General features: G+C 38.9%; 1 protein-coding gene across 1 annotated transcript in view; it reads left to right on the top strand.

Annotated features, from left to right (window-relative positions):
- Positions 1–10,185: 10,185 nt before the first annotated feature.
- Positions 10,186–13,340, top strand: part of LOC105551335 (acylphosphatase-2-like) — a 38,077-nt gene continuing 34,922 nt past the window's right edge. The window contains exons 1-2 of the mRNA XM_011996526.1: positions 10,186–10,344; positions 10,590–10,659. Of these exons, the coding sequence (XP_011851916.1) occupies positions 10,245–10,344; positions 10,590–10,659 (170 nt within the window). The 5' untranslated portion in view covers positions 10,186–10,244. The remainder of the gene's footprint in view (positions 10,345–10,589; positions 10,660–13,340) is intronic.

The raw sequence follows: 13,340 nt of genomic DNA, 5'->3' as shown, positions 1-13,340 counted from the left end.
CTTGGCTCGCTACAAACTCTGCCTCCCAAGTTCAAGCGCTTCTCCTGCCTCAGCCTCCCAAGTAGCTGGGACTACAGGTGCCTGCCACCATGCCCAGCCTTTTTTTTTCTTTTTTCTTTTTTTTTTTTAGTAGAGATGTAGTTTTGCCATGTTGGCCAGGCTGTTCTTGAACTCCTAGCCTCAGGTGATCTGCCCACCTTGGCCTCCCAAAGTGCTGGGATTACAGGCGTGAGCCACCGCGCCTGGCCTACTTTTTCATCATCTTAACGGTACCTTTTGAGGAACAAAAGTTTTTCATCTTAATATGTGTCAATTTGTCATTTCCCCCTCTACCTTAGTGTTTTTCTTCTCTGTTTAAGAAATCTTATCTCTTGCCTGGGCACAGTGCCTCACACCTGTAATTCCAGCACTTTGAGAGGCGGAGGTGGGAAGATCACTTGAGCCCAGGAGTTGGAGACCAGCCAGGGCAACATAGGAAGACCCTATCTCTATTTCAAAAAAGAATTAAAAAATGAAGAACCTTATCTCACCAAGATTGTTCAAATTTATATCTGCCATCCAGCTGGAATTCATTTTTATGAGTAGGGTCACAATTTGTTTTTTTCCATATGAATATCTAATTGACCCAGCCTTGTTTATTGAAAATACCATTCTTTCCACATTCATAGGTTTTTAAATGTTTCCATCAAAAGTGACATAAATCATTGGCCAGAGCTAGTCAGTTGACCTTGTCTAACTTTAATAGGACAGGGAGGTGTAATCTTCTCCTGAGCCTGGAAGGAGGAAACTGGAAATATTGGCAACTGCTGTATCACTCATCATGAAAAATAATTTGAGTCATAAAAGACCAATAGAGTTAGGCCAAAGGACATAGATAAAAGGTAATAATAAACAGAAATTTATGTAAGACAATACAGAGTATCAACCAAAGATTAGTAATAAAAAGAGAAAATAAACAGTATTTGGAAAGAAAAACATAGTCACATTGATTATTTAAAGAAATATAAGACAGGATGTTAGACAGCTTTATGCCAATACATTTTAAAACTTAGATGAAATATATGGCTTCATAGAAATGTATAACTTATCAACAAGGACTGAAATGCAATAGAAAATCTAAATAGACCTAGAGACAGTAAATAAATGGAATCAGTAGCTTAAAAAAATCTTTCCACAAAAGTAGCGTGAGGTTCAAATGATTTTGAGGCAACTACTACCAAACATTCAAGGTACACATAATCCATTTTTATATTTATTAAACATTCAACAAATGTTTATTGGGTACCTACTGTGTGCCTGGTACTCTTATGGACCCTCTGGATATAACAGTGAACAGAACAAGGATTTCTTCCCTCTTGGGGTTTACATTTTAGCAGGGGAGAAAGATAACAATAACAAGAAAATAATATTGCACATTAGAAAGTTATAAGTGTTATGGAAAAAACAATAGAGTAAGGAGATGGAAAGTTCTGGGGGTAGGGAGTGGGGAGCAGATTGTAGTATGAAATAGGGTGGTCAGAGGAAGCCTCATTGAAAAGATGAGATTTTGGCAAAGAGTCAGAGAAGTTGAGGGAGTCAGCCAGTAGAAATCTTGGAGAAGAGCATTTCAGGAAGAGAAGTGCTAAGCAGAAGCACCAAGACAGGAGCATGCCTGGAATGTTCAAGAAATAACAAGGAGGCCAGCGTGGATGGAGCAAAGTGAATGAGGGAGGCTAGATCAAGTAGGTTCTTGTATGATAGTGTAAGAAATTTGGCTTTTATTCTTAATGAAATGGGAAATTACTACAGGATTTTGAGCAGAGGACACAAAATGTGACTTTAGTTTTGCACGAATCACTCTGACTCCTGGGTGAAAAATAATCTGTATGGAAGCAATGGTAGATTTAGGGGGATCTTTTAGGAGGCTGCTGCACTAACCCAGGTAAAAGATGTTTCTCAGACCAGGTGGTAGCAATGGAGGTAGATGGTGGATATAGTATGATGGTAGAGTCAGCCTGATTTCATGGTAAATTGGCTATGGGATCTCTTAGTTCATTTTCTGTTGCTGTAACTGAATACCTGAGACTGGGTAATTTATAAAGAAAAGTTTATTTAACTCACAATTCTGGAGGTTGAGAAGTCCGATATGCTATGCTATGAAGTAGCATGACAAAAAAGCAGAAGAGCTAGCAAGCACCTGGGAAAGAATGGACAAAAGAGGCTGACTCAGCATTATAGCAACCCACTCTCTCAAAAACTAATCCATTCCCATAAGAAGTAATCCAGCCTTGCAACAAAGACTTAAATCCATCTTACCAACCTGATCATCTCTTAAAGGCCCCACCTCCCAGCATGGGGTATGAAAGAAAGAGAGAAGTCGAGGACGACTCCAAGGATTTTGACCTGAGCAACTGTTAGGATGGAGATACTGGAAGCAGAGTGGTGAAGGCTATAATGAGGAAGATCTTTGCAGGAAAATCGGAGTTATCTTTTTTTTAAAAAAAAAACCATATTGTTTGAGATGATTATTGGACAACAGAGCTGAGATGCCAAGTGGGCATAATGAGTTTAGAGCTCAGGAGAGGTCTGAGATAGGTATTCACATTTTGGGATAATCAGCATGCATGGAATTTAAAGCCAAAGGGTTGGATAAGAACACTAAGATAGTGAGTCCTGATAAGCTAGGCCCTGAAGACTCCAAAATTATAAGGTCAGGAAAAAAAGGAAAAACATTAAGGAAGACTGAAGAGGGACCAGCAGGGTAGGAAGGAAACCAAGAGAGTGCAATGTGCTTGAAGCCGAATGTGTAAAGGGAGGTGTTCAGCTGTGTCACAGGGTGCTCACAGGTCAGTTAAGATGAAGTCTGAGAACTGACCGTTGGATTTTAAAACAAAGAGTCACTGGTGACTCAACAAGAGCATTTTCAGTGGAGTGGTGGGGGTTGAAATACGTTTGAAAGGGAAAGGGAGGAAATAAATTGGAGATTGAATATTGACAATTCTTTTGAGGAATTTTTCTCCAAAAAGAAACAAAGAAATGGGATCATGACAAGAGTAGTCAAGCTGCTTTCAGTGCAGTGGTGGGGTAATAGCTTGGCTGGAATAAGTTTAAGAGAAAACAAGAAGCGAAAAAGTGAAAACAGCAAGAATATACAACTCTTTTGAGAAGTTTTGCTTCAAAGAAATGGGATAATAGCTGGTGGGGAAATGGAGCAAAGAACGTGTTTTTAAAATGGGAGAAGAAGCATGTGTAAAGAAGCAGGTTGATGTGAATGATCCAGTAGGGAGCAGAAACTAATGATGTAAGAGATAGAAGGAAGCATTATTGGAGGGATGTCCTGGAATAGACAAGAGGAGGTGGAATCTAGTACCTAAGTGGAGGAGGAGATGTCAGCTTTAGGTGGGAGCATGACAAATTCACTAGTGGTAACTGGCAGGAAGTCAAAGTATGAGGGTGTATGTGCTGGTAAACAGGTAGAAGTGATAGTGAGATTTATGAAATCTTGTTCTGATTGCTTCACTGTTCTCAGTGAAATAGAAAGCAAGATGATCAAATGAGTATGAGGAAATGGGGCAAGAGGCAGTAGAGTCTGAGGACAGAGAAGAAGGTATGAAATAGTTGTCTAGAGAGAAGAGTGACTAGACTATGACCTAAAGTATTGTCAGACAATATTAAAGTCATGAATTCAAAGTGAGACCCATCAGCATGACTATGAATTTTTCTCTAGCCACATTCAACTTACAGGGGCAGTGTGAATAAGCAGAGTTGGATTTAGAGCTGAAACAAGAAGGACAAGAGAATAATTATAAGAATTGATCTTAGAGTTTAAGCTGGAGGAACAGAAGACATGCAGGATGAGATCAGTGAAAAGGTGGTCTGATCAATGAATTGGAAGATTAAGGCTACTGAAGGTCTCCTGGGGTCAAGTCCTAGGGAGAATAATCTAGAGGGCTGAGAGACAGTGGTTTGAGAATGACCTGCAAGAGATTAGTCAGAATCCTATTCATGAATCCAAGTTGGTCTCTAATGAGGCAGATAGAGGATAAGGTCATTGCAGGGGAGGTCAATGAGCCAACAGGACGGGGTGGGAAGGATAGTGGATGTGTATACTGAAATCACTGAGAGATAAGACAAGAGAGAAGTGAGAATGAAGCAGGAGCTAAAAATCATGAGAAATGAGAGGGAATGACATGAGGGTAGCAATGTTTTCGAGCAATAGGTGGTCCAAACTATTGACAGGAGACTCAAAGCTGGATTTGTATTCTAGGGCCAAGGTATAGCACCACCACCTTTGGATAAAATCAGTTAGTGGGAAGGCAGACACCTTTAGAATTTTATATTTCTTAATGTCACAGACCCTGGTATTATACATCTCCTCAAAGGTACGCATATATTAGGAAATATTTTTTAAAACTGAAAAGTGAGTAGTGATATTATTCTTTGAGTTCATTGTAAAGTATTACTTTCTTTTGGGGTTCCATTCTGCTTTGTTCTAAGGCATGGACTAGAAACTATTGAAAAGAATAATATACAATTTCAACTTTGGAGTCTGAAATATTCTGGCTATGATTTTTTTTTTCCTTAAAAAAGGGAGAACAAGGAGAGCTATATAAAATCTCTGAAATGTTTTGTCAACTAGAGGCAGAAATAGAGATGTGGAGAAAGAGGGAGAGGGAGAAAAAGGAAAGAAAAAAGAAAAATGAGTGAAGGAAGGAAGAATAATATGGCTTCTTGGAAAGAGTACAATTTAGCCACTAATCTGCACATCATAGAGTTGTAAAGAGTTTAATTCTCTGGGAAACAGAAAAAGCATGATGTTTTAAAAGATAAACTGTATATTAGATGATTGAAAGAAGCCTGTGAATTGTATAGTCTTGTTTTCCTTGGACTCCTGAAATATTCTTTTTCAGTTCTTGTTTTGAAAGGGATCCCTCTCTCTTAAGTTCTTTATACAACTTTGTTTATATAGTGATTTAACATACAGAACTATTTTTCTTAGAACTAGGCCACCCAGTTTAGAAAGCTGAGGGCCTGAATACAATATGTCACTTTCCTAAGATTCAAAAGAATGTTAGTAAACAAGAGAGGGAGATGTACACTTTGCTAATTTCTTCTGTTTCCCATGGAAAGTCTTATCAAACTGTTTGCAAAGGAAATGGTCAAAAAGAAGTTTTAAGTGATTAACCAAGTAGCTTTACAGCTGCAATCATCTTTATTGTATGTAAATATAGATAAGAGGGGAGAAAAATATTTGAGTTACCAGGGCATGGGAAATGATTTACCCTAGCAAAGTTAATAAATTATGATTTAATCATTTTCTACTAAGGTAGCACTCATAGAAAGAAAATATACATTATTGTGCCTGGTGAAACTGTAGAAGTCTAAAAAGTCTATGTAGAGTCCTGGCCTGATAGACTGGCCCCAGAGTGTTTCAGTCAGGGGTGAGCAGAGCCACAGGCTTGTGACTGGACCTGTGTTCTTGCTAGTGCCAAGCGTCCCCACCAGTGAATGCGACACAGGAGCAAAATGACACAACCACTGTTACAGTGTTTATGTTACACAAAACCAAAATACCAGTATTTATGTCAGACTTTTATTTTAAAAGTGTTCAGAATTCAGGAAATACAACAGTGTAACTAAATAATACGTTTTAAATGCAAATTTTTAAATAGATATTATAAAACATGTTTCCAATATCTAAGTGTTAGACATATATAATCACTCTAGCCTAATTTAGATAAAATTTGTTCAGTATTAGAAAAGAAATTGATACTACAGTAAATGCATAAGTTGGTTAATCATAGAAAATGGAAAATGAAAAAAAACAAAGTGCATTGATAATGTCATCATTACCATAAAAGTATTTTTTGGAGCAAATTTTTTCCAGCTGCTATAAAAGCTTTCAGTTTCTACACTGGTAGCAGAGAGGTGAACAGAGTTTTGCTCTAATTCCTAGTATTTTCTTGAGTTGTCATTTTAGAATAATCTCTCTTATTTCTTTAAAAAAAAGTAATCACAATTTTTATGGATGGCAAACTGTAGTTTCTGTTTCAAGTAAAGCATTTCTAGTTTTATCTTTATCTTTAATTTATCCTGTATGGATATAGATTAGGTACAGCTATATCAACCTAATTAATTACTCTCCCATTCACATTCCGTTTTATTGAAAGGTCTTTGAAATAGGAGTAAGATTTATGTATGTGATAGAAGGTTTAGGGGCTGGGTGTGGTGGCTCATGCCTGTGATCCCAGCACTATGGGGGGCCAAAGTGGGAAAATCACCTGAGGCTGGAGTTTGTGACCAGCCTGGACAAGGTAGTGAGACCCTGTGTGTTAGGTGATTCTTGAATTGCTATTTTAAAAAAAACCCTGAGATTGGGTAATTTATAAAGAAAAAAGTTTAATTTGTTCAACAGGCTTTACAGGAAGCATGATATGGCATCTTCTCATCTTCTGGGGAGACTTAAGGAAGCTTACAATCATAGCAGAAGGCAGAGGGGGAACAGGCACATCACATGGCAAGAGCAGGAAAGAGAGGGAGGTGCCACACACTTTTAAGTGACCAGGTCTTGTGAGAAATCACTCACTGTCAAGAGGACAGCATCAAGGGGATGGTGTTAAACCATTCACAAGAAACTGCCCCCAAGATCCAGTCATCTCCCACCAGGCTCCACCTCAAACATTGGGGATTATATTTCAACATGAAATTCGAGCAGGGACAAATATCCAACCATATCACCCTGTCTCTACAAAATAATTTAAAAATCAGCCAGACATGGTGCTGCATACCTGTAGTCCTAGCTACTCAGGAGGCTGAGGTGGGAGGATTGCTTGAGCCCAGGAGTTCGAGCTTACAGTGAGTTATTATTGCTAGTGGCACTCCAGCTTGGGTGACAGTGACACCCTGTCAAAAAAAGGTTTGGGTTGTCAATTGTTATTTTATCTTTCTTTTTGAGGAGTATAGAGTTACTCCTTCATTCTTTTCAAATTTTAATACAGCGTATAACTCTTTGCATATGTTTCAAGATGATAATTCAGCACCTTTTAGAGTATTGAATAATCACAGTAAAATAAATATACCAGAATTTCATTATTTTAACATACACCGTATACTGAACTGCCAGAATACTGAGAAAAGATATTACAATCACTAGTTGAAACCAGGAAGCCAGATTCTGTCATCAAATCCAAATAGCACAGGAAAAGCAGTAAGTGCCTATTTATTGACCACCTTTTGTGTGGTAGGGAGGTGATAGATGTTTAGTAGTGAATGAAACAGGCATGGATCTGTGTCCAGAATTGGTTCCTTCCAGTGGGTTCTTGGTCTCTCTGACTTCAAGAATGAAGCCGTAGACCCTCGCAGTGTTACAGTTCTTAAAGATGGTGTGTCCAGAGTTTCCTCCTTCGGGTGGGTTCAGGGTCTCACTTGATGTCAGGAGTGAAGCCGCAGACCTTTGCAGTGAGTGTTACAGCTCTTAAAGGTGGTGCGTCCAGAGTTGTTTGTTCCTCCTGGTGGGTTTGTGGTCTTGCTGACTTCAGGAGTGAAGCTGCAGACCTTCTCAGTGAGTGTTACAGCTTATAAAGGTAGTGCAGACCCAAAGAGTAAGGAGCAGCAAGATTTATGGTGAAGAGCAAAAGAACAAAGCTTCCACAGCGTGGAAGGACATCTGAGCAGGTTGCCGTTGCTGACTTGGGTGGCCAGCTTTTATTCCCTTATTTGGTCCCGCCCACATCCTCCTGATTGGTGCATTTACAAACCTTTAGCTAGACACAGAGCACTGATTGGTGTGTTTACAATCCTCTAGCTAGGCAGAAAAGTTCTCTAACTCCCCACCTGACCCAGAAGTCCAGCTGGCTTCACCTCTCAGATCCTCCTCAGGGAGCTTAGAATGAAGAAAGCAGAAACAGGAGACTAGCCAGGAAGGGCAGAAGCCAGGCAGACAGCGCAGCAAACTCAGATGTAAAAAACAAGGTGGGAGGAAAGGGAGAAGGTACAAGGTAATTGCCCAAAAAGGGATGCTGGTCTGGAGATGGGTGGATGCATATTACATAGAAACAAGTAGAAATCTTAATGCCCTTTGAAAAATATAAGTATAAATTTAGGTGGTGAGTTGTTTTAACAAGATATATGATCCTTGTTTGGGGTAGGGGATAGGAAAGCTCTCAAAAGCATTCTTGGGACAGGAGAGGAAATTTAAAAAGGGCCTGGATAGTAAAATGTTTAAAAGAATTACATGAGTTTTCTTAGGTGTGATAAATGGCATTATAAGTATAGAAAACAGCATTCTTATTCCGAGAAGAGGAATTTTAGCATTTAGGGGTCAAGTGTTATGATATTTGCAACTTACTTTCACAAAGTTCAACTACAATGCCAAAAACAAACTTCTGGGGAGAGAGGGAGGAAAAGAAAGAAAATATAGCAAATTTTAACTAGGTGGAATTATGTAGCTATTTGATTATACTATGCTTTCTATATATGTATGAAAATTTGTATAATAAAAAGTAGGGGGTCAAAAGATAAGCATGTGTATTAGTCTATTTTCTCACTGCTGATAAGGACATACCTGAGACTGGGCAATTTACAAAAGAAAGAGGTTTAATGGACTTACAGTTCCACGTGGCTGGGGAGGCCTCACAATCTTGGTGGAAGGCAAGGAGGAGCAAGTCACATCTTACATGGACGGCAGCAGGCAAAAAGAGAGAGCTTGTACAGGGAAACTTCCATTTTTACAACCATCAGATCTTGTGAGACTTATTCACTGTCACGAGAATAGCATGGGAAAGACCCACCCCCATGATTCAGTGATCTCCCACCAGGTTGCTCCCACAACACATGGGAATTATGGGAGCTACAAGATGAGATATGGGTGGGGACACAGAGCCAAACCATATCAGCATCCTACTCTCCTTTTGACAATGGATGAGGCAGTTGAAAGGAATACCCAGGAGAGAGGGGAAGAATGCAGGGTGTGGCCTATTATGACTTTGGGCAAATGCTTAACCTCTTTGAGCCTGAGTTTTCTTTCTCTGTTTCACAGATAATATCTACATATAGGGGTGATATGAAGATTAAGTAAGTTGAAATGTAGTGGTTAAGAGTGGTGAGTCCAAATCTCAAACTGCACTTAGTTACTAAATAACCTTGGGAAAGTTACTTTTGTGCCTCAGTTTCCTTATCTGTAAAACTGACATAATAATAGTGCCTACCTCCCAGAATTGTTGTGAAGCACAGAATTGTTCTAAAGAGCAAAGCTTAGCATGTATTAAGTATTTGATAAATATTAGCTCTCATTATTTTTGCTATCTAGGACTCAGCATCCTGAAAATAGAGAATACCCCTTCTTTTCACATGCCCATTGGACATTCACAAAAATTGAGAATTTATTATGCCCATAAAAAAAACTTCAATATATTGCAAAAAGTAGAGTGTGAGCAGAATGTTCTGAGAACAGTTCTGTAATTGCTGATATAAATAACTCTCTAAATCAACTCTTGGGTCAAAAAGGAAATAAATAAATTACAGAACACCTTCAAAATAACAATAATGGAAACCTCATATACCAGAACTTATGGTCCGCCACTAAAGGACTTTTTAGTATTACTTGTGAATACTGATACAAAAATATTGAATAAAATATGAGTAAACAAGATCCACCAACACACTCAATCATTTACCACAACCCATTGGACATGCCCATGCCTTTTCAAAAATATAAGTATATGATCCTTGTTTGGGGTAGGAGACAGGAAAGCTCTCAAAAGCATTTTTGGGACAGTGGAGGAAATTAAAATATGGACTGGATAGTAAATGTTTTTCCAACAATTTTTTTTTAGCAAATTACATCCTTATCACAACACCCTATAAAGCAGGTACTATCATTAGCCCTGTTCAACAGATAAGAAAACTGAGGTGCAGAACTTTTTTTTTTTTTTTTTTTTTGAGATGGAGCCTTGCTCTGTCGCCCAGGCTGGAGTGCAGTGGCGCAATCTCAGCTCACTGCAAGCTCCGCCTTCCGGGTTAACGCCATTCTCCTGGCTCAGCCTCCCGAGTAGCTGGGACTACAGGCACCTACCACCACGTCCGGCTAATTTTTTGATTTTTTTTTTTAGTAGAAACGGGGTTTCACCATGTTATCCAGGATGGTCTAGATCTCCTGACCTCGTGATCTGCCCGCCTCGGCCTCCCAAAGTGCTGGGTTTACAGACGTGAGCCACCGCGCCCGGGTGAGGTGCAGAAATATTAATTTGCAGATGGACACATAGGAAATGGCAAGGTCAAGAAATGAACCCAGGCAATCTGCCCCTAAAGCTCTTCCTTTTACACTCTGCGGGCTACTCTCTGAGCCATTCTCAGCTACAAAAGAGGGTTAATAATTCTTATCTCTTGTGGTGGACATGGTAAGATATGGAGCTGAGTGGGGAGAGGCATTGATGCTCTCTTTATCTGTTTCTGTACTGTTGAGTTGTTATAATGAGCATGCATTATTCATGTACTTTTTCATCAGGAAAATGTTTTTTAGGGGCCTATAAGAGCGCCTGGCACAAAGAGGCTCCCAATAAAAACATTATTATGTCTGAAAGCAAATTCAGAATTTCCATTTGACTTAATAGGAATTCATCAGCTCCAGAAGCTTGGTGAAGAAAAGAAACAAGATAGGGCAACAGCTAGAGGAGAATTCAGGTGGGAGGTTTTTACTTTCAAATGAGAAGGGCTCATACATCCTAAAGTAAGGGGTGGGAACAGAAGGAGGGAGAAGGAATTGGGAGCTGGGGGGAGAGTGGTCCTAATACCTCCCTAGATGAATTTAATTATTCGGGGAAAGGTTAATAGTGACCAGTTGTTGACATATAAGCCCCATTTCATACACACCATGAATAGGCTTCCCTGGTGTAACAAAAATGTAAATGTCATTTTGGAAAAAGACAGGAATTAAAAGAACTCTATGGCTTGCTTTCTTTATCTACCTGATTCTGGCGATGTGAGAATAGGTTTTCTGAAGAGGAGCCAACAGTTTGTTTTTCCACTTGTGGGTTACAATGGTAAAATGATTGTTGGCAGAAGAACATCTTTTCAAGCAGCTTCCCTTGGTGTAGGTCAGAGGAGTAACAAGCAGAGTTATTTCTGCAGCTGGGAAAAAGGTTCAGAGCTATCTTCCTGGAATCGGCTCTTGTTTCAGAATCTAAAATAGGTTTGAAATATTGTGCTACTTGGGAATCGGGGCCTATTCAGGCTAAGCACATCTGTTGGTAGCTGTTGAAATTCAAATAAATTCAAATAAAGTCCAAGTAATGCTCATATTACACTTACCAATTTCAAATTTTAAAAATACATATATACAAAACCTACACCCCAGTTGCTATCACTACCTAAGACACAATATGGAAAGCCTTGATTTTCTGCCAGCCATAGTTGCTTTGAACCTGAACCACAACATTTAATTCCTTTGGAAATGCCCCTTCCTCCCTACCTGAACTTTTCAACTGAGATTCATTTTCAAAAGTTTAAATATGAACTATAACAAATAGTTCTATATTTTGGTTTTGATCATTTGACAGACTTCAGTAGTTGAAATGAAGTTGTCGGACTACTGAAGTCATAAAGCCAGAATTGAGTAAATACATTTTCCTTCTTGTCATCTTTCTGTTTTTAGTAAATACAGTTTACTTAGGTGTGGTGATTAAGGAAATCTGGTCGATTTATTTATATACTGTTCCATATTCAAGGTGTCTTTTAAAAGGCAAACAAAGGACAGCAAAGTAAGGGAACTTGCCTTTTTAAATTAAACCATGACTTTCTTATAGTGATCTACCCAATGTGTGGAAAGAAGTAGAACTGGCTGGGTGCCTTGGCTGACACCTGTAATCCCAGCACGTTGGGAAGCCGAGGCAGGAAGATCACTTGAGCTCAGGAGTTCGAAACCAGCCTGGGCAACATAGTGAGACCCAGTCTCTACCAAAAAAAAAAAAAAAAAAAAATTAGCTGAGAGTAGTGGCATGTGTCTGGAGTCCCAGCTACTTGGGAGGCTGAGGTGGGAGGATGCTTGAGCCCAGGAGGTTGAGGCTGCTGTGAGCCATGTTGGCACCACTGCACTCCAGCCTGGAGCAAGACCCCATCTCAAAAAACAAAACATAGAACAATTATTTTAAGGTTGTGAGTTTTTCTTTTTTTTCTTAATAGTTAAAAATTTGAAAGGCACTTAAGTGACATATTCATGTCATAACCTGAGAGTTTACAATGTTATAAGTAGGTAGCACACTAAGCACATTACATGAATTATCTCTTAATTTAAACCTCATAATTACCCAATGAAGTTTGTGTCATCATTTCCATCTTACTTATAAATGTATCCAAGGCTTACAAATAAGTAATTTGTCCAAGGTCACACACTGAGTCAGGATTGAAACTGTGCCCATTACTCAAGTTATTAACTCTTTTGATTTTTATTATTATTTGTAGAGACAGGGTCTCCCTATGTTGCCCAGGCTGCTCTTGAATTCCTGGCCTTAAGCGATTATCCCATGTCAGCCTCCCAAAGTGCTGGGATTACAGGCATGAGCCACTGTGCCCGGCCTGAGCTGTTAACTCTTAATCTATAACAATGCCTTTTACATGAGAAACAGTAAACAGGAAGGCAGGGGATGGTAAAGAGGATATTGAAATATGTTAGGAGCTACATACAAGAAATAAATTCCCAGTTAAAATATGAAGACCTTTATCTAAATCCAGGCAAACTGCAAACTTTAAAAAGAATCATGATAAGAATAAAACATCAGGAAGGAGGAAGACAAACTGATGACACTGATATCCCAGAATAAGGCTCCAGAGACAAAGGTATAACCATCATCACATATGGTTGGTGACTCCCACAGCGCGTTCCTCACTTTGCCCAGCGCCTTTGGGAAATGTGAGTGTTCTCTGTAAAGGTTCTGGCATGGCAAAAGATCCTAACTCTAGGAAGCTCAATAACTTACCATTTGGCACTGACATCCCTGATTTCTTCTGTTTAACTTTTTTGCTATCATATATATGTTGAAAAATGCAAGTATTAAAATCAGTAATAATGTTCAATAACTAGTACAGCTGTTCCCTTGTTCCACCTCAATGTTATTTATAGAAAAGCCATTTTTCCACTATTCTGTATCAATAACAATTTTCATTTTTGTTTTTCTGTGTGTATATGTATTATGTTAAATAACAAAATTTCCCGTTTTCCTAATAATTCTAATGACTACATAACACTCTGTTGAGTTGATGCACTGTAATTTATACTGGGTATTTTCTTTCCAATTTTTTTGCTATTATAAATATCCTTCCAAGAACTTACTTATACATCTAATTTACTCGAATTTCTTCATATACAA

The sequence above is a fragment of the Mandrillus leucophaeus genome, unplaced genomic scaffold, assembly GCF_000951045.1.
Source record: "Mandrillus leucophaeus isolate KB7577 unplaced genomic scaffold, Mleu.le_1.0 Scaffold518, whole genome shotgun sequence".
NCBI classification, from domain to species: Eukaryota; Metazoa; Chordata; class Mammalia; order Primates; family Cercopithecidae; genus Mandrillus; species Mandrillus leucophaeus.
Note: the sequence above shows the minus strand (reverse complement) of the source record. Positions and strands in the feature narration are given on the sequence as shown.